A 22,197-nucleotide genomic window follows, 5' to 3' on the forward strand; every position below is an offset into this window, starting at 1 on the left:
AACTTTGATTAAATTGCAAAGTAACAAAGTGCGCTGCAGGGTTCAGACAGGAAAGTCAAAAAGACACAACAACAACAACAACAACAAAAAAAACAGTCTCCAACAAAACATAATCCAACAGAAGAACAATGTGAGGCCAGAAAGACCCCAAAGCACTTTTGGATAAATGCGTAAAGGTGGATAAACGCTGAAGGAGAAGACGACTTGGAGCGAAGAACGATAGAAAGCAGAACCAATCAAATGTTCACTAATGAAACTGATCAGGAGCACACAGACAGGAAACCAAACCAACAGATATGATTGGTTAACTAACTAAAAGGGGGGTTATTCCCGCTTTGAGTTACAGGGATTCTTAATCAATTTAGAGATGTAGACTACAAAACATATTTTGCAGTCTTGAGCCACCTTTCCTTTTTCTTTTGCTTCCAAGGAGTTATGTTTTCTTCTATCTTTAAAAGTGAGCAATGGTTCTCCAGCTGTTCTAAATGTCTTTCAGTTTTTCTTTGGTTCTTTGGACAATATAGGTGGTTTTTCTGTACAGTCCTTGGACCTGACTATTTTCAAAGAAATTTCGGGTTTTTTTGTCCACTTAGCACTGACATCTCAACCATCAAGCTTTAAAAAAAAGGTATCCAACTCCAGGGATAAACTAGGGTTGTGTGTTGATTCCCAAATGGCTACAAGCTGAAAACATGGCGTGGTGTGCAGCACATCCAAGAAGCCCAGAAACCCATTCCTGAAGTCTCCTTGGCTAAGCTTTCTTATTCAAGTTTTCAGGCTGTGCTGGCTTATATGCCATGTATAATGTATACATACACGTTTCAACAAATCAACTATTTTCCTGTAAAATGAAGAAATGAGCCTCAGTTCTGTATTCTAAATACACACAACTGCTGGGATAGTTTCAGTCTTTCACAATATCTGTTGCAACATTTACAGCCTGAGTTTAAAGGTGGACAAACTTCATAAAGGATGCCGAGTGAACAAACTCTGGTTCAGACCAATATATAACTTCTGTTTAAATGTTTTAATGCAGGGCCTGACATCATTTCTTACTCGTAGGTTTCAGACAAGTTTAGTGCAGATTCAGTAGGTCAGTGAATAAAGGGAAGGGTCTTTTGGCTAATCTGTCACCATGTAAATTGGATCTAAATGGTGGCTGGATAACTCCAACTTGGCACCAACCACACATGACTTTTCATAGACAAGTTGAAGTTTCACAGCAGGAAAAGCAGGTGTGTTAACGACAGCTTCATTCCTCTTAGGGGGGGTGTTGCCGTTATCCATACGGTTCCCTGGGACACTTGGAAGTGAATCATCGTGGTTAAAATGCCACAAATGCTTAATTTATCAAGTCAATATGTCTGCTGTGAAACAAATTTGAGGAAGTGTCTACTTCAGGTTGGAATATTGAAGAAGGCAAACAGTGAATAAAATTAGCATGAAATGAGTTACAGGAACAAACATCTGAGGTATCATAAGAAATGAGAACGCAATAATATTTCATCCTTTATTTCAATACAATTGTAATTTGGTAATTGATACAAAAATAACAGATTTATGATCACATGGGAGAAGGGGGGAGGGGGGGCTTGCACATTTTCAGAGAACTTTTTTCCCCCAGAGTTTTTTTTGGTAACTTTATTTACAAAGGAATTTTGAGATCCTGTTACCAAATATACAAAAGTTGGAAATTAAAAAGAAATATTTACAAAACGTATGACGCCTTTTGTATGGCCTGCTTTAACAACGTGCTAACCTTATTTACAATCAATATTGTATGGCTGTAATAATGGTGCTAAAGATACAGAGGGCTGTTAAAAAATAAAAAGAAAGTTTATCCAGGTCATTTTACTTTAAGTCAGTTTACTAAAAGTGAGTGATAGTGTCAGCTGAACACAAAAAAAAAAAAAAAACTCCTACGGTTCTGTCACTCTAATGGGAATAGTTTTTTTATTCTGACATTTTTACATATAGTGTGGAAGCTGAAGCATCAGATCAGGCTGTCTGAAAATCACTGATTGTGTTTCACCTTCCAATCAGAGCCTGATCATGTTCTGACCTCATTAATGTGGAGTGTAGGGGGGGTAAAGCGCACTGGCTACTAGTTTCAGCATTTGTACAATTACATATTGTAGTGGAAGACAATAGGTAGCTTCACAACATCCTGATGAGAAGATTTTATACTCAGCTGTATTTGCTGCTTTACCCCTTTTGCAGATTCCTTCTGTTAACTTTTCATCTGTTCCTGAGATCTATAATGTATCCGATCGAGTCAAGTCCTGATAATTTGAATGTCATGTACTAAAGAGTTTTTAAGACTAAAAGTCAAAAGATAGAAGATAAATCCAGTTCCCCCCTCCCTTTCGTGCTCTACAATGGTTGGTACTTTTAGCTATTACTGTTCGTTATTTGGGGCAATGCAGGGGGGATGCTACCCAGATGATACAGACAGACTGAGGAATCCTTGTTCTGTCTTCAGCACCCTATTTACTCTGCTTCCAGGATTTAGAGCTGCTTTCAAGGGGAGTCTCTTCATGACGACGCTTCTGCACAGACTGTGCTCGTTCTGTTTTAAAAACATAACATACAATTAATTTGCAAACAAACTGCATACATGCCTATTCGCAAAATGTACAAAAATGCTAAATGTTAATTTTTTCAGTCCACAATTTTAGCTCGGCTTTATCGGTTTCCAGTAGCTTCTCGAGAACAACAGTAATTCAGCTGTCCTCTGTAATAAAGCCTAATCCTCAGTTTCTAGTTCTCAACAGTTATCAAAAAGCCTACAGGTAGGGAATTCATATATTTAACATTACCCTTCCTACCACTGCAGTCTCATGAGTATTTATTTTAGTGTGAGTCTGATGACTCTCAGAAATTGTATTTTGCAATAAATCAAGATTTTCAATGTTGTAGGTGTGACTATAAATAAATATTCAATACGTACCTGTTTGAGACATTCCCACCTGCACAGAGGGGTCTTTAGAGGACCCTCCTGCACCTTCATTGGTCACTGTGCAGACTGCTCTGGGATTAGTGCCATTTCCACCAAAGTTGGAATTGGCAGGGACTGTTGCCAGCAGACCTGTGAGACAACAAAAGGATTTCAAATTAAAATAGTTAAAATATTAACTATTGGGCTATTTTAAAACAAACAAACAACAACAAAAAAAACAAAACAAACAAACAACAATTATATTTATTATTATTAGCCCTGCAACAGAGTGGGTGATAGGCTCCAGCCCACTCACGAAAATTGGATAATTGGAAGAAAATGAATGGGATGGATATTATTATTACTACTACTACTACTACTACTACTTCTGGGTTCAAACTGTTACCATGTGTCAAACATATTCTTTGTGTCAAAGGAGCTTGCAAAGAAAAGCGTCTGGACTTCTTTAAGTTACTTGAAGACGTTTCACCTCTCATCCGAGAAGCTTCTTCAGTTCTAAGGTCAAATGGTGGGGAGTCCCAGATATAACCCTAGTGGGAGTAGTGGGAGATCTGACCTCAGGAATTCGCATGATAAGGTGGGACCAGGTTTCACAATGAACACACCCGAAACTCTGGCTGATTGGGACCCACGCCCAGTTTCACACCTTGGCTCAGGCGATTAGAGGATCATCAGGGGTCCTTTTGTCCCTCTGTGGGGGGAAACTCCCACTAGGTTTATATCTGGGACTCTCCACCATTTGACCTTAGAACTGAAGAAGCTTCTCGGATGAGAGGTGAAACGTCTTCAAGCAACTTAAAGAAGTCCAGACGCTTTTCTTTGCAAGCTCCTTTGACTACGATGACCTGGATGACTGAGAACCTTCACAGACATATTCTCTGTGTGTTGAGTTGCAGATGTAATTTAATACGATGGTAGGAGTATTATGGAGATTCCGGCAGTCACCTGTACTTATGAGTTAGAATTTATCCTAATACATCCTAATGAAGGTATAATAAGGTTCTGTGCATTTATCAGGAGAAAAAAAAAAGTCATAGGACAAGATCAGTCATCCTCACAAACAGCAGATAAAATGTTTATCTGAATGGTACACTTAGCAAAATTAATAATGCCATGACATTTAATTAGTATCTAGCTGGCATCCATACCCAGTCCTCTGTAGCAGGAAAGCTGCTGGTAAATCTGCTTCATTCTCTCAATGTTGATGCGACTGGCCTCAGCATGGTTCACCATGGGTTTGGGGTAGTGGACTCCTATGATGCACTTGGCTGCCTTTTGTACTTCATCTGGGGCATTCCAAGGGTCATAGATATATTTGGCTGGAAAACCCCTCAATATCGGCAAGTAACGCCTGCAAGCAGACACAAAATCAGATGAAGATGACACAATGTAATGTAGACTAATGTAACAGACTGGTCCAAGTTCATGGATGTACTGCATTTCATGTTACATTAGCTGGCACACATGCAGTTAATACTGTGGCTCAAAGTGCATTCTTTTTGTCCCATGACAAATTCTCATCAGTGTTTACCAATTACACCACATGACTGTATCACATTTCATATTCAGGAGAACTTCTGTGGTGCAACACAGGCCACATTATCCCAAATACACTAACAATTATATAAAGTGCTAAACAAAGTTCAATGTTCTCTTTTGTAACCTCACCCATGTGACGCTACAAAAAAAACCCAAAAAACAAAACCCTCCCCACAAGTTAACCATGAGATTGTACTTAGTTACTTGAAATGACTGTAGGGATACACAAATACCCACACTATTGTTCCTATTTTCATGTGATACTTCATAAAATGTCTCGCTGACCGTATATAGTCGCCATTTGGGTCGGTGCGTCGTCCAAATCCCACGGGGCAGTAGCAATGAAAAAACTGCTGGAAAAATGAACTGCAAGAAAGCCACATCCAGCTGCCAGCATTTACACTCCAGTCTGCATCCAGAAGCAACTCTTCAAAAACCTGTTTTAAAAAAAGCAAACAGAAAATGGTCAACAACAAATGAGAGAAAGAAGACAACAGCAAGGTACCCAATTTACTCTGACTCTTCTTTAAGTGCACTTTTAAACAATGAATAATAACCAGAGTGACTCATGTGCACTTAAATCTGGTGCAGGAAACATGATTTTGGCTTCACTGGACATAAAAATCTATAATAACCTTTCAGGATATTGTTCTTCAATAAGGCTGGGAATAAACCTGACTCCTCTACATCTTCAGATTTTTTTTTTTTTTTGGCTTTAGAAAATCTAGCCTCATGTAAGCACTTGTTCCCTTTTCTCCGTTCTTACCTTCATGCCTTCTTCCCAGCTGATCCAGAGGTCTCCCCTGGTGAGGAAACAAGCAACACCGTGCCTTGCCAAATGATGGATCCACCCCTCCTGCCTCAGCTGGGTCATAATAGCATCTATCCAAGGAAAGCCCGTTCGTCCTTCTGCCCACTTGGCCAGTGCCTCTGGGTTTCGGTCCCAGGGTATCTGGACACAAATGGGGTTGCCATCCATCTTGTCAAAGCAGGGGTTGTTGGTGGCAGTTGTATAGAAGAACTCTCTCCACAGCAGCTGGCCGTATAAGGACAGTGGTGGTGTGTGGTTCTTCTTGACCTGATGGGATGATGGACAGCTGATTTAGGCTTATGAAAGAAAAAAATACAAATTTGAAAACAGACGCTAAAGCCTCTAAGCCCAACAAATATAATACTATGGCATTAGTACTTTTCTGTAGAGATCAGTAAGTTTGAAGTAGAAGAGCCGGCATGAGAGACATCCAAAGCGCAGGTAGGGGCTGAGGCCTGTTGGACTGGCCAGCAGAGAGTTAGCGTTCATACGTGGACGCTCAAAGTTTGCAACCCAGGCCTGTTTAAAATAAATAAATAAATAAATAAATAAAAAAGGTTAGTCAGCTTCATCTGAATAACTGACAATAAATGAGATGTTACATTTCTGAGTCTCCGACAGCAAAACTTAACCTTCAATAAAGTCACTACTGAAGATCATTAATGACGACATTTGACAGATATTACACTCTTGTTATAGCTCAGTACAAAAAAAATAAATTAATAATAATTAAGCGCAAAATAATGCAAGAGGAACTCAGCTGGTTTGATACTGGAAGTAATGTGAGGAAAAAAGAGAAAACACAAACTGGATTACTGACCTCTATGCACATGATGTACTATGTTAAGAGCAATAAAGAAATGTAGTCAAAAATCTGAGAAATAGCGATCATCCAGTTAAAGTGCATATTTCTCTTACACCTGTATATACACTGAACAATTCACTGCACATGTAAGGAAGACATTTCTTTTTTTAAGACATAAAACCCGAGGAAGTTTCTAAATTAATTTTTCACTTTGTTCTCAGTAAGATGTATTTTTACCTTCCGCTCGAGATGCCGCTCTAGCCTCATGAGGGCTTCAGTTTCTCCTCCAGGCCACACTGCTGTGGTTAAACCCTCTGTCTCAAAACCTGAAAAAGTACCACATTCAACTTAAAAACTGCAGTTTGCCCCCAACTCTGATACAGATGGATGATAGAAAACACATAAACACAAAAACTTACCAAGCTCTTCAAGGGAGGGCACCCCAAACTTTTCATCATGGTCTTCACTGATTGGTGTGACACAGTTTTTAAGAACCTCAGATGTGATCGTCTCCGCTGGCATCTCGACGGCATCCATTCGATTTATTACAGCCTGGAAGCGTTTGTAGGTGAGTGGAGGCTGATTGCCATTAAGTTCTATAATCCTATGAAAGAGAAAAATGTATTAAAAGGCAGTCCCTGCAGAGACAGAGTAGGTGGTCACAATCTGCCTTAAAATTGGTTCATTACTATGAGACTTTCAGCTTAATTACTCTATACAGTCACTCACTTGTCCAGATTGTAGAGGGTGTGTGAAATCCGCACCGTGACCTCCACCCCAGCCTCATTGGCTAGTTTTTGGATGGCAGCGTCACGTTCCTTGCCAAAAGGCTCAGAGTCATATTCATAAGATAAACGGTTTATCTGCCATTCCTGGGTAACAACGAAAAACAGTAGTGTTTACACATCTGCTGCATTTTATTGAATGCATGCAACATTTGAAAGTCATTGACAGCAAAATGGAACGGTGATTAACTTAAAATCGCATACAGTTCATTTCATACACAACTAGAAACATGTGTTTTTCTAACAAATATATACACACACACACACACACACACACACACACACTTGGGAAATAGATTTTTCAGTCTGAACATCCATGTAATAACTTTGGATCTCCTTTGTTTAAGTTCAGCAGACACAATTTTGCACCTTTTTTATTTTTATTTTTTAAATCCCTTTCATTATATTAGGTTTATTTGAAGTAAAAGTAAAGTGCAGGACTGCATCTTCTATTCCAAAACTCGTACCTTAAACAGACGAGGGAAGACATCTGTAGGCTGGCCTCTAATGACAAACAAGCGGGAGTTGAGTTTGCGCAGGCTGGCATCCAAGTCTTCTAAACAATGCAGCAAAAACCTATTTATTAAAAAAAGCAAACAAAAAAATTAAAAGAAAAACCCCAGAAGGATCAAATAATTGGCTACAATTGATTGATTAAGTAAAACCGTATCAGTCTCATATGACCAATGATAACAGGCACAAGGAATGGAAAAGTTGTAATAGACTACAATTAATAAATTCAGTATAGAAATAGTTTTTAGTAGATTAACCATTTCTCCCATAAAACAACATGCAACAAGCTCTCCGGTACCCTCACTCATGACTTTTGATACCTGAATATAGACGTTTTCTGATGACTATGAGAGTTTCCATTTTTTCAAGGGCAGAGATCACCTTCACTAATTTCTGCTATCATTTTGGGTTATCTTAGCAGGTTCTAAGGTCTAAAGAGCTAAATATTAGACAATATGGTGCCAGACGTTTTTAAAAGTGGAAAGGTTCAAATGCACCATGTTGCACTGTTGCATGTCCAAAAATGCATTATGTTGGATTGCCAAAACTTGATTATTTTGCATTTGTGGACAGAAAACACAAAAAAATCTAACATATTTCCATTTCATTACCACCATCATCATAAAAATATATATAATTTTAGAACATCACTGATGACATCATGAGATATGGACAAAACACAATAAATAAACAGCAGACAGTTTCTTTCAGCAACATAGATACTGCAGTGTATTCATGTGAACATGCAGCCCTCTTCTGGTGAAACTGCTGTAAATATTACTGGCAAAAAAGCAGAGCATGTATACTGTAGGAGCACTCATGACTTATGCCTTTAAACAAACATTTTCTCAACAATTTATCTACAAACCCAGCAGCAAAACAAAACTAAAAAACAAACAAACAAAAAAACAACAACATCTAACATAATTAAAAAAAAAAAAAAAATCCTTAAGTCACGTCCATTGTCTTCCATTAACATCCGAGTGGCATTTATATAGTAACTGACACCTAAACCACAACCTAAAAATAATAATTGCTTTATTACTAGGATTTCATAATATAATTCAAGATCTAACAAAGAGTTTGGCTTTGGCAAGCAGATATGGAGTAAATTTTAAAAATCAGTTATCAGCACACTACCTGTATCTTCTGACAAATACTCTCATGCCTTCATATCCTCATTTAATACACTCGAGTTATTATCCACAAGAGTTTTAATAACGGCTCTCTTATCTTCTAATTCTACAAATTAAAAACCCTTTAACTGTATGGAAGTAATGAAGTAATGATACATTATGGAAGTAATGTATCATAATATTCCCACAGATTACAGTATTTCTTAATTTCCCATTGTTACACTGGTCTTCCCTTCTGACACTCCCTCGATATTCCTTTCTGGGTCACACTGACCTATAATCACTTCTGGAGTGGCTTCCCCTCCTCTCTCTGTGCTGCAGCGTGCGTCTGCTGTATTGTGGCAGTGGAAATGGGTGTGTTTGATGGTTAGTGGAGTCAACGATGTGTCAGAGCTGAGCTTGAAGAGACTTGAAAACTGACTAATGTGCAGCTGGTGAAGTTCTGCTCCAGTTTAGTGTCTCTATATGCATGTGTGCAGTATTAGAAATTGTGCCGTCTTCCATTTACCTTGCAAATCTTCCTGCTCACTGCAGTTTTCTGCTACTAGATCTAGCTTAACACTCTGGCACTGCTTGCACAGATCAGCTTAACTCCCTACTTTCTGAATTCTGTTCTGTCTGGTCAGCTTCCCTCAGTAAACCTCTGCTCCACTAACCCCAGTATGCTTCTCTGTCTCACCACTCCAGCTCCCATTCTGAGCCATTCCGACCAATCTGAGGTCTCAATAATCACCTTTTATTTACAGCCAGCTTTTTCTCTGTGCCTAATTTTCCCTTTCAGTTTAGTGCTTTATGTAACAGAGTGTATCCAAGGTTAAAACATGGGTTTTCTTCAGCATTTATTGAAAATAAATAATCCATCATTTTTTTCCATTAAGGTTCACAAGCTACAAAGCACAAATTACTGACCAGTTTGTATTGTTTCAGCATGAAAATGGAGACAAGACAGGGAGAGCACTTCCATAAGAACTCAAACATATTCCGTTCAATCTAAATCAGTGTACCAGTGGTAGTAAAACTAAGCAGTTATAGTTGCTTGCAACATTGTGAACAAATGCGGCTGTATAGACGTATGGGATAAGCTAAAAATAGTGTGCATGTAATAACACAAATGACATGGTGTAGTTGACTAAAGGGGTGTGTGTGTTTAATATAGGTCAAAGCAGTGAGGATGGATGATGTAATGACCATAACAACATACTGACCCAGATTTGCAGCCCCTAATTTGCAGCCCCTGATTCAGAGTTGAACAGCAGAGTCAGTAAGCAGGAAAAAAAATAGCTTGTCAGAGTAGCTGGGCAGCAAGCTTACTGCCTGCAACCTTTATATGTCCTTCTTTGGATATAAATGGTGAAAGCCCTCTCTTTCACACAGACTCAGCAATAAATAAATAAGTAATAAATATTTTTTTAACCACAGTGAACTGATTTTAAAGACAAAAAGAGCTGGACACTGGTGCAACATGTGACTAGTAATGTAATGTAACATATGAACATCTGCAATAAATAAATATAGCAAAAATAATTCACTCACTGCTTTCTTGTAACATATGCACTGTGTGCAGCTTCCCCCAAGATCCACTATCAAACTGAAACTAATGTCAAAGGGTGGGTTTAAAGAGAATGAATAAAGTTTTGGAGATTTTTACAATTAACCATCAACAATATCATCATTTATTTTTAAATTACTAAATCTGATGAAAATTATTTGAGCATTCTGGGAAGAAAAAAAATACTATAAAACAAGAAAAAAAAATATTACCAACTAGTTGGAATTGGTCAAGATCTTGGTCACTAAAGCAGCTCAAGGTGAAAACCGTTGTTGTTTCAAGACAAAAACTGCCACACCTGACATATCCTCTACAAAATGCCCTGTGTAGATGAGTTAGTGAAACAAACTGATCAGCCATCTTATCGCGTCTTGTCGTGCAACATACATCCTCTTTATTGTGGGTGCGAGGGTGTAGCCGTTGGTACCCATGCATCTGCTTATTGCCAGCGTGTATTTTCTACAAATCTTGCCAACTCTTCCAGGTTTGTGCGTTTTTTCCTTCTGGCCAGATGCAGCTTTCTGCACCATCTTTTCCAACTCATCTACAAAAGGCATTTTGTAGAGAAAATGTCAGCCTTGGCAGTTTGTCTTGAAACAGTAATGTCCACACTTTGAAATTTTACTCAAAATACTATGTAGTAATAGCAGCAGGCTTAAAAAAACAACAACATTAATCATAATGTTATAGTTCATTCATACGTCTGTCTTAATGCAGTGTTACTCATCCACAAAACACCCAGGAAACTTCAAGCTGCATGGTGCAGAAAACAGGTGTGACTGGCACATGCAGGTGCTGATTGAGGCTCGATTTAGACTTCTGCAGGGGATCCTTGCAGAGCCTACAACATGACCTATGTAAGTGGCTGAGGACGTTGCCGTGTGCATTATGTATTAATTGTCATATGGGCGTGTACTGGTGTTTTAGCCAGTAGAGACAGATAAAATGATGGGACTTTTCACCTCCTGGGTCCCCTACTGTTTTTTATCACATTTTTTTTTAGATTCTAGATTCCCTCACATCGATTCCTACAGTTTCAGCAATTTCACTCCAGGAATTTGCTGATATGTGCCCTTATATTAAAGCTATGATTATTATCCCTTGTACTGAGATGATGATGATGATGACGTCGCTAACCTGGTCACAGAGGGAGTACCGGCAATGTAGCATCATGATGCTAACGGAGTCGTGGCTAACATCGCTAACTCCGGACACAAGCGTGACACTACCGGGATTCCAGCTGCTGCGAGCGGACAGGACCAGAGACAGCGGTAAGAGGAAAGGAGGGGGACTGGCAGTTTTTGTGAACGACAGATGGTGTAACCCTGGGCACATCACTGTAAAAGAGCAACTCTGCAGCAGAGACATTGAGCTGTTAGCCGTTAGCATGCGTCCGTACTACCTGCCCCGGGAGTTCTCGCATGTTATCGCGATAACAGCGTATGTCCCCCCCTCGGCCAACGCGGATGCAGCCTGTGACTCTCTCCACTCTGTGGTCAGCAGACTGCAAACACAATCACCGAGAGCCCTTCTCATAATATCAGGGGACTTCAATCATGCCTCACTGGACTCCACACTGCCCACCTTCACCCAGTATGTGACCTGCCCAACCAGAGTCAATAAAACACTGGACTTACTGTATGCCAATGCAGAAGAGGCATACAGTTCATCACCTCTCCCTCCCCTGGGCAGATCTGATCACAACCTGGTGCATCTTGTCTCTGTGTATGAGCCCTTAGTGCGCAGGGAGCCACCAGCCACCCGCACAGTACAGAGATGGTCAGAGGAGAGCGAGGAGGCTCTTAAGGATTGTTTTGAGTCGACTGTGTGGGAGGTGATTCGTGATGACCACGGAGAGGACATCGACAGCCTTACTACATGCATTACTGACTATATAAACTTCTGTGTGGATAACACTGTACCTACCAGGACTGTACGGTGTTTCTCCAACAACAAACCTTGGATTACCCCAGAAATTAAAACCGTCCTCAAGCAGAAGAGGAGGGCCTTCAAATCCAGAGACAAAGAGGAGTTGAAAAGGGTGCAGAGAGAGCTGAGGGGACTGATAAGGAATGGGAAGGAGAGCTACAGGCAGAAGATGGAGAACCAGCTTCAACAAAACAACGTTGGTGAAGTCTGGAGAGGCCTCAGAACCATCTCAGGCCACAAACAGCAGAACTCTCTGCCTGGGAGGGATGTGAGATGGGCAAATGAACTGAATCATTTCTTCAACAGATTTGATTCAGCCATGAGGCAGTCTGCAACATCGGCTGCAGACTCACCCACCCCCACTGCTGCTGTTCCACCTCAGACACTTCACACCTCCTCTATTCACCCTGCTCACTCCCCCCCACCCCCAACTGCAGCATCCAATACACACTCAACACAAGGCTCCAGCCTGTCTCTCTCAACCACCCAGGTTAGGAGGGAACTGAGGAGGATTAATGGCAAGAAGGCAGCGGGTCCAGATGGCATCAGCTCGAGGGTCGTCAGGTCCTGCGCGGACCAACTGTGTGGGGTGATGGAGCACCTCTTCAACCTGAGCCTGAGGTTGGGAAGAGTCCCACAGCTCTGGAAAACCTCCTGTGTTGTACCAGTGCCAAAGACTTCACGCCCCAAGGACCTCAACAGCTACAGGCCGGTGGCTCTGACATCCCACCTGATGAAGACCCTGGAGCGGTTGGTCCTGGCTCAGCTTCGGCGCCTAATAAGCTCATCACTGGACCCACTTCAGTTTGCCTACCAGCCTGGCATTGGAGCGGATGATGCCGTCATTCACCTCCTACATCGTTCCCTCGCTCACCTGGAGACCGCTGGAAGCACTGTGAGAATCATGTTCTTTGATTTCTCCAGTGCCTTCAACACCATTCTTCCCTCGGTTCTAAAGGACAAGCTGGTGAACTCTGGAGTGGACCATCACCTCACTACCTGGATCCTGGACTACCTCACCGACCGACCACAGTATGTGAGGACCAGAGATGGGCAGTAACGCGTTACTTGTAACGCGTTACTGTAATCTGATTACTTTTTTCGAGTAACGAGTAAAGTAAGGGATTACTATTGCAAAATCGGTAATTAGATTACCGTTACTTTCCCGTAGGAACGCTGCGTTACTGCGTTACTAAAACCGTGATTTTTTGCGAGAATGTCTCACGACAGTGACGTAAGCGAGTGCGCCGTTAGTGACAACAGCTGTGTGCAGATCAACAATGGATCACATATCCAGTGCGGGAGAGAGTATGAGCATGCAGCGTTTAAAGCGTGGAAGTACTGACCTTACTTTGAGTTTGATTCCATAAAAAGTGACAAAAACATTAGCGTCCATCGTGCGTGGGAAGAAAACTTCTTTTTACAGCGAAAAAAACCCCTAAACTTCCGAGCAAGCACCGAGTAGCTACGACGTGATGGGAAACTCACAGAGAAACTGCCGTATCCTTCCACTGACCGCTGCACACCTGCACCAGGGTAAACCTCCGCCTACTGCAGTCCTGCTTTACAGGTGAAAATAGAGCAACAGGACCGCTGAGTCTTTGACTTTATTTATGTTCTGCTGTGTTTTACTTGCATCTATTTGAAAGAGTGAGTGTAAACACAAAAAATTATTTTATTTTATGTGCTGGAATGTGCAGAAAATAGGTTTAAATGTTAAACTCATTTATTCAACTCAGAGAATGTTGCATATAATTAAATTTTTGCTTGATGCATAAAGTTAAAAGATTAAAAATGATAAAACAACTTAAAAAAAAGAGACTTTTCCATTTGATTACATTTTGTATGATGGATTATGTAGAAAAAGTAGAATTGGGCTGAAAGATCTATCGCTTTATCACCTCTTCAGGTTGTAAATCGTGTTTTTAAAAAGTAACTAAGTAACTAAGTAACTAAGTAATTAATTACTTTTGAAAATAAGTAATCAGTAAAGTAACGGGATTACTTTTTTGGGGAAGTAATCAGTAATTAGTTACTGATTACTTTTTTCAAGTAACTTGACCAACACTGGTGAGGACTCAGGGCTGTGTGTCGGACAGGGTCGTCTGCAGTACGGGGGCCCCACAGGGAACGGTTCTGGCTCCGTTCCTCTTCACCATCTACACTGCAGACTTCTCCCACAATTCCACCCAGTGCTTCCTGCAGAAGTTCTCTGATGACTCTGCAATAGTCGGCCTCATCACTGATGGGGACGACAAGGAGTACAGAGGTCTGACCCAAGACTTTGTGGACTGGTGCCAGCAGAACTACCTCCAGATCAACGCCAGTAAAACCAAGGAACTGGTGGTAGACTTCCGCAGGCACAAGCATTCTCCACTGCAACCACTGAACATCCAAGGTATGGACATTGAGGCTGTGGACAGCTACAGGTACCTTGGTGTTCATCTGAACAATAGACTGGACTGGACTCATAACTCAGACGCCCTCTACAGGAAAGGGCAGAGCAGGCTGTACCTGCTGCGGAGACTCAGGTCGTTTGGAGTGGAGGGCCCACTCCTGAAGACCTTCTATGACTCTGTTGTGGCTTCTGCTATCTTTTATGGTGTGGTCTGCTGGGGCGGCAGCATCTCTGCTGGGGACAGGAAGAGACTGAACAGGGTGATCCGAAGGGCCAACTCTGTTCTAGGATGCCCTCTGGACCCAGTGGAGGTGGTGAGTGACAGGAGAACGGCGGCTAAGCTGTCATCCCTGTTGGACAACATCTCCCACCCCATGCAGCAGACTGTGACAGCACTGAGCAGCTCCTTCAGTGGGAGACTGCGGCACCCACGGTGTGGGACGGAGAGATTTCGCAGGTCTTTCCTCCCCACTGCTGTCAGACTCCATAATAAAGACTTTAACTGATCAAGCACACACATCCATACATATGCAATAATACTAAGTGCAATAATCCTTTCTGTCATCGTTGTATTTTTACTCAGTTGTATATAGTATTTGTATTTGTATTCTATTTTTATCTTATTGTATATTTATTTTATTTTATTCTACTGTATATAGTATTTTATTCTATTCTGTACAGTTGTGTACTGTATTTATTCTTATTGTATTCTAATTTTTGCCTCATAACTTTTGCACTGTCCACTTCCTGCTGTGACAAAACAAATTTCCCACGTGTGGGACTAATAAAGGTTATCTTATCTTATCTTATCTTATGATGATGATGATGATGATGATGATGGTGTGACCGTCATTCTCTCACTGAGGTTCAAAAAGTGTGGCAAAAAAAAAAAAAAGCACCTGGAGATGCACAGCAGAAATCAACAATAAATTTCCTGCTGAAATATAAATCCCCATTAGGTAGCATTTTGTTTGTTCTGAATTCTATTAACAAATTTTTAATATTGGTTGGGGCTAAAATTGTGATCAATATTAAAATTTGATTAATGTCCAGCCTTACAAGGGAAACTAGTCGGGCAGATTTATGCTTTAAGGGGACAAATTCAATATTTTGTCCATGACATGACATGGTCCTCTCTCAGTGTTGTACTCATTTTCCAATTACGTGTACCTTTGCTGTTGGAAGAGGACCAAATAATAGGCATAAAATTATAATATTGCAGCAAATCAATGCTTAAAAAACAGCTGCAAAGTACCACCCCCTAAAGAATGAATGTAAATATTTTAAAACTACTATTTTAACGACTTGTCTGCCTGATCAAAATGAGCACTTTTTTGTTCAATCAAATTCCCATCATCTATGGAAAGATGTGCAATTACATAATTCTCCATTCTGAATTAGATAAGTACTTCAGAAAACAAACCAAACGTTTTTTAATAAAACAGTATGCTAGTTAGTTAATGTTAGAGAGCCACTTTGCCCTGCTTCTCTCCCCTAACTCTTCTACAAAACGTGCTGGAGTAACACCTTGCTAGTACTGTGTTGGTTCCCCCCTTTGCCTTCAGAACTTTCTTAATTTTGTGCCAGTTTAAACAAGGTGCTAGAAACATTCCCGAGGGATTTCCATATTAACATGACAGCGTCGCACAACTGTTGCAGACTGGGCAACTCCACATCCATCATGCAAATCTCCCATTCCACCACATCTCCAAGGTGCTCTACTGGATAGAGATCTAGTACATGTGGATGGCAACTGAGCACTGTGAACTCATGTGATGGTCAAGAAACCAGTTTGAGATCATCTGAGCTTTCTCACTTGGTGGAAGCAGCCATCATAAGATGATCACTCTGTGGTCATAAAAGGATTGACAACAATACTGAGCAACAATACTGAGATAGGCTGTGGCATTTAAACAATGGTCAGGTACTAAGGGATCCAAACTGTATGAAGAAAATACCCTCCACGATAAACTCATGCTTTTATGTTGTTTACACCAATCTTTGCATAGCTTGAGTTTCTCATTTTTAAGCTTAGGGTTGTGGCACCTGCTGAAGTCTTTTGTTGTTACAGTCCATCTGCTTCAAGGTTTGACATGTTGTGTGTTAGAGCTGGGCGATATGAGATTTTTTCATATCACGATATGTTTTTTTCATTTCAGGCGATAACGATATCTATCACGATATAAGCCAAATAACTATATTTGTAAGATTTAAATGTGCCGTTGCTCACAAGTAAAATGTGAAATAATCAGCAGCTTGTTTTTATTTAAATATTTATTTCCCATAATAAGTTCAACAGGGTAGATGTACTTAAGGAACATGAGACTTTTTCAGATAAATAAAGGCAAATATTGCAAACTACACAAAAGGCAGCCGCTAAAGCGTTTAAGTGTCAAAATAGAACAAACGAAACAGACTAAATTGTCAATTCCACTTAGAAACAAAATATTAATTCTAAAAATAAATCTTAGTTTGTTTTACAGAAGAACAGACAAAACTGACTAACTTTTGTCAATATCAAATAAACTGAGAACTAAAAGGAAATTCTCAATCTCTCCTTGTTGTATAGCTTAGCTTTTCAAACAGTTTTAACAGTTACTTTAGTCTGACAAAAGCCGAATGACGAATTAGCGCTTCCAGTCAGAGACTGAGGCTACGTCCACACGTACACGGGTATTTTTGAAAACTGAGATTTTCCGTTTTCGTTTTAAAAAATAATCCCGTCCACACTTAAAGGGAGAAATGAAGGAAAACGCTGCTATGAACGTGCCAAAGCAGCAGGTGGCGCTAGATTCCTAACCGTGCAGAAATGTTGGCCAATCAGAAGTCTAGAAGCCTCAACAAAGCTGGGGCATAGAAGCAGAACCGAGTCGTATGTGTGGAGGGACAGTAACTGTGTGTATATGTAAGCATTTAAACACTGCAGAGAGTAGAATTAACAGTATTGTAGAAATTCATTTCACCGAAACAATAACGTGGCGCACAGTGTGACGCATGCACCAGTTTATTGTATTTCCAGACTTGCTTTCGGCACAATTTACAGTGCACGCTACTGTTTTTTGTCAGACTTGAAATAGCCGAAATACCTTCAGACTACGGAACTTCTATGGCTCTTCCGTTCGACAATCTCTCCGGCATTGGAACCATCATCTGTTTTCTCTTCGGTCACGCTCGGTTGATTTTTCTAGTCGGCACACTCATTTCCTCCATTACGCGCTGGCTCCATTACCCGCTGGCTGCTTCCCAAACAAACACACGTGCGGCTTGGCACTTGTGCTGTACGTAACAAGTCACGCGACGTGACGCTGCGGCTGTGATTGGTTCGGCTCTGCGCCACTTAATTTGGATTGGCTGACCTTTTTTTTATTTTTTATTTTTTTTTTAAGAGGACAAGAGCGGCGAGGTCTATCGCGATAGCTTAATTTCTCTATCGAGTAAAAGTTATATCGCGATACATATCGTTATCGTTCTATCGCCCAGCTCTATTGTGTGTTCAGAAATGCTCTTCTACATACCTTGGGTGTAATGACTGGTCACCTGACTTGTTGTTACAATACCCACAAGTGTGGTCATTCTCCTCTGATCTACGCAACTCAGCCTAACTGGGTATTTTCTCTTTTTCAAACAACTGTCTGTAACTAAGGATAGCTGTACTGGAAAATCACAGTAGATCAGCATTTTCTGAACTACTCAGACCAGCCCATCTGGTCTCAACAACCACACCACATTAAAAGTTACTTAAATTATGTTTCTTTCCCATTCTGACGAGTCACTTAAACTTTATCAAGTCATCTTGACCCTGTCTATATGCCTAAAAGCATTAGGTTGCAGCCATGCAATTGTCTGATTAGATATTTGTGTTAAAAAGCAGCTGGACGAGTGTAAGCAACGACGTGAAGAGAGAGTGTATGCAGTTAGTGAAGATAAAGGTTACAACTAAAACAATATTAAGTTTTGATTGGGTGATTGCTAAAAATACCACAAGTCTTGATACTAAGCAACTATAACCAGGGATTAAGTTTGACCTAAACACCCTTTGACAATTGAAAGCACACCATATTGTGTGGCGATGCAGCTCTCCACAGGTCTTAAGAATCTAAATAATATGAACTTTGTGGCAGGCGCTTAAGGATTAAGTGACCAATTGTTATGATTAGGTTTATAAAGTAAATGAAGATGTTTGCCTCAAAGTCCATGTTATCTAGATTCAAGCTTTAAACAACGAATACCAAGAACAAACCTTTAACCCACATAACACTCCTATATACCCATACTTAAAAGCTAAAGCAGCATGTGACCCATCTTACCTCCACCTGTTGATGCCCACATTGGAGGATCCAGCGAACCAGGGGTCTAGGATATAAATACAACGAAGGGTGTCCGATCCCTGGATAGAGTCTTTCAGAGACGGGTTGTCATGCAGCCGTAGTCCCTTCCTGAACCAATGGATGGTATTGACCACCATGTCGCCTCCCTTATTTTTTATTTTACCACTAGTGGGGTGAAAAAGGTATTAAGGAGTTCCCACAAACAACAAACGACGCCCTCTAACGTTGTTCTGTGGCAAAAACAAAGTCACAAATACACATCCAAGGCCGAAGTAGCTTTAAAGCTGCTCTCCGTTCCTGGATGGCGATAAAGGTTTGTCGGACCTTAACCAAGCTCCATGAATTTATCCACAGCGTTGGGTCTGCTGACCAGCAATGAATGCATGTGTAGAAAGGTGGAAACCGCAGCTGACGCAGAAAGGGGCTGCAACTCTTCTCTCAATTAGCAGCAACGCTGAAATTGAATAATTCAACATGATTAAGTTCGAAAACAGAACATTAACAGAGTCAAACGATGTTTCAAATGTATTGTTTTGATGAGCTAACACACGGCGCTTGGGCGAAGGCCATATAAAATATGCTAGTAGTTAGCAAAACGTACAAACGCGTACATACTTACGTTTTGTTGCCACAAACGGGGTTAGTCTGCACAAATTCAACGCTCTCTCGACCTTACTAACATATTAAACACTGTACATAAACTACATCACCAGCCTAAGTCGGCCATGCAAGATGTCCTCGCTATCAACATCTCCACCCACAGGAATACGCAGGGCTGAAAGGAGCGACGTGATTGGCCAGGATTAAACGTTATGCAACGTGTTCCCCGTCACGTTTCCATAATGTGCTTTCTTACCTCTGCTTACGCGTTATCTGCGGTTATTTTTAAATGTTCCACCATCGATTTCGATGTTTTCTCGATACAATCTCTGACAAACTCCGTTTTTAAGCGAAAACCCCGAAAATATCGTCTAAACTGGGAGATTAAAGGCAGCTAATGGGAGACTTCGGTTTCAGTTATGTGGTATACCCACAAGTACCCGGATGATCACATGCCGCGCGGCAAGGCCAGCTTCTGAGCAGGTGTGCTCGATTCTTTCTCGTGACCGCGCCGCAACCGTGCGTTTGGTCGGACATAACTAACCCCGCCCATTGTCATCATCAGCGGTAATCTCTAACCAATGTGTACCCCGTGAGCCACGTTAAATTACATAAAAACTTAAGATGTGACATGACATCAGCAGTTGTTAATACATAACATTTGCTGTAGAGTTAGGTACTACTATTACTATTGCACAGAGCTTCTCTAATTGGTTTGGACAGAAATTAGATCGTTTTTGTGTGACAACTTTGATTACAATAAAGAAATTGCAAGTTTTATTTGAATTTTGTCTTAATTTCATGGCAGTTGTGTCTAAAGTCTGTAAAACGACACTGGCATTACATGAAAACTGGGCAAATAAGTTGAACATACCCTTTAAATAATACTGGCAATTTACACTCTGGCAAAAGCAATGTAGCTGTTGGTCACGTGGGTTGCTAATGCCACATTAGCGTGCACAGTGAAATTTTTTTGATATCACACATTTGACTTGACAAACTGTTCATTTCACAGTGAGCAAAACTTTGAGGTGATGACGTACGTTATCATTTTTTTAATGATAAAGTACAAACTTACACAATAGTTGTGATTTAATTGAATTAAATGACACTTTTATTAAATAACCAAAACTGGACCCACATAGATCATACTCCTAGCAGGGCTCTGGTGTACATTTGTCATAACTGGGTATCCTTTGGCTCTGAGTGAGGTACAGGGTTACTATATCAAGACTAGATTAAAATAAGGTGTTAAGAGGTATTCATTTCTAAGTTTTTGATAGTCTATCTGGTAGATTTTAAAATGTTATACGTTATGTAATTACTTTGTTTGTTTGTTTTTACTGTAACCCTGTTTGTAATTATAGGAAGAGGCAGCCTCATACATTTGTTAGAGTGTCATTAATGGTAAATTACATTTTGTTATTATCAATTGGAAAAATCAGAAGGATGATCATTTTGACCTTTGGTTTAATGATGGAATGGTTATCGAAGGATATTTCACTCAGGTTATTGAATTTTAGGTGTAAATTCAAGCAATAGAAGTTTAATTTAACTTGTTAACAGGTTTTGTTTAAAGAACAAAAATAAATCTTTTGAATAAATAATTTCTGTGGGATATATTGCATGCCACAGAAATGTCAGGGTTGGAGCAAAGATAGCACACTGTGCTCGGTAAGAAGAACATGTTGTATCACCCTGGGGCAGAATGACAAGTTATATCATTGTCGCACAACCAGATCTGTGAAGCTGTGCAATATGCCTCCTTTTTTTCCCTAAGTATCGTGCATGCATGATAAAATGCATGCATGATAAGATTAAAAGCCATGGCTTTTAAAGTACATTACACCTGAGCATTTCTGTTTCTGCTTTCTAAGGGAAAAACAGCTTGAAAAATCCTGCTCAGTGAAACAGAAAATAAAAAAGAAAGTAAATCTTAATGTAAGGGAGCAAAGTCTGGACTTTAGCTGTTCTGTTATAGGTGTGGATATGAGAGGAATTTCTGTCACTTTCTGACCGTTTGTTTTTCTGTCTGCTTGCTTTAGAAGTCCTTGGTTGCACATCTCTGTCTTCTGGAGAAAATTACAGTATGTGCAGGAAAACCACAGGAGTGTGGTTAAGGCGTGCAATGCTTTTCACAATTATACAGTCAAAGTATTTGTTTGTTTTTTGCTTGTCTGTCTGTATTTTTTACTGAGTGCATTGAAAAGTAATTGTTTCCAATGTCTGATGGCTTTTTCCACTGTGACCTTCTGGCTTCTCAAGGATATGCATCAAACATTCCTGAAAAAAAGTTATTTTCCATCATTCATTCTCTGCTAAGATTTGAAAAATTACTGTAAAATCAGAGAAGCCTAAAGATTTCTCTGGCTATAAGAAAGTTAGGTTACTCTAATAATTATGTTGAAAAGGGTGGTGGGGATGCAGTCAAAAACATCCCATTACACTTATACAAATTGCCACTAGATGGCAGAATTAACCAGAAATTGTTTTTGTAGAGGATCAAAGTGCACTTTAACGTTTTTGCCTTTGAGTCAGTTTTCACAAACTTTGAGGTTTTTCTGTCTTAATCTTCCTTTTTGTTTTATTAGAGCTATCTGAGCCTATGATAATCTATTTAACTGGACACGAAGCTGTGATGTGATTTTAAATGTTCTGAGCTTCAGTAGTTTTAATCAGTTAATCTACTTTGCTTTTAAACACAAAGGTTGAGCAATGCAGGTTTTTCCCTTTGTAGAGCAGCTATAGACCAATCATGAAGGTTATAGTGCAGACACAAATCAATCAGCCTTTTGCTCTGTTTTTCTCAGTGAACTTGGAGAAAGAGGACATATACTGCAGTAAA

General features: G+C 40.2%; 1 protein-coding gene across 2 annotated transcripts; it reads right to left on the reverse strand.

Moving 5' to 3' along the window:
• Positions 1-1,496: 1,496 nt before the first annotated feature.
• cry1b (cryptochrome circadian regulator 1b) lies at positions 1,497-19,512 on the reverse strand. Of its 2 annotated transcripts, XM_026176553.2 has the most exons (13): positions 19,372-19,512; positions 19,077-19,206; positions 18,732-18,917; positions 7,367-7,475; positions 6,844-6,986; positions 6,534-6,718; positions 6,352-6,440; positions 5,688-5,828; positions 5,265-5,576; positions 4,784-4,935; positions 4,108-4,310; positions 2,951-3,088; positions 1,497-2,569 (listed from the first exon to the last, which is right to left on the reverse strand). In XM_026176553.2, exons 3-13 carry the CDS (start codon positions 18,887-18,889, stop codon positions 2,487-2,489), a joined length of 1,713 nt encoding a protein of 570 aa, XP_026032338.1. In that variant the 5' UTR covers positions 18,890-18,917; positions 19,077-19,206; positions 19,372-19,512; the 3' UTR covers positions 1,497-2,486. The 2 variants fall into 2 exon arrangements, with proteins under 2 accessions (XP_026032338.1, XP_026032337.1); XM_026176552.2 differs by having other exon boundaries at positions 18,732-19,206; positions 19,368-19,512.
• Between the last annotated feature and the right edge of the window lie 2,685 nt (positions 19,513-22,197).

The sequence above is a fragment of the Astatotilapia calliptera genome, chromosome 7, assembly GCF_964374335.1.
Source record: "Astatotilapia calliptera chromosome 7, fAstCal68.1, whole genome shotgun sequence".
NCBI classification, from domain to species: Eukaryota; Metazoa; Chordata; class Actinopteri; order Cichliformes; family Cichlidae; genus Astatotilapia; species Astatotilapia calliptera.

Bases quoted from the DNA above. Each gene is read 5' to 3' on its own strand.
- cry1b (XM_026176553.2), bottom strand. From the start codon at position 18,889: ATGGTGGTCAATACCATCCATTGGTTCAGGAAGGGACTACGGCTGCAT. The intron at 6,987-7,366 runs GTACGAGTTTTG...GTTGTTACCCAG, and splicing joins TCTTCCCTCGTCTGTTTAAG to GAATGGCAGATAAACCGTTT. The intron at 3,089-4,107 runs GTATGGATGCCA...GTTGTCTCACAG, and splicing joins TTCCTGCTACAGAGGACTGG to GTCTGCTGGCAACAGTCCCT.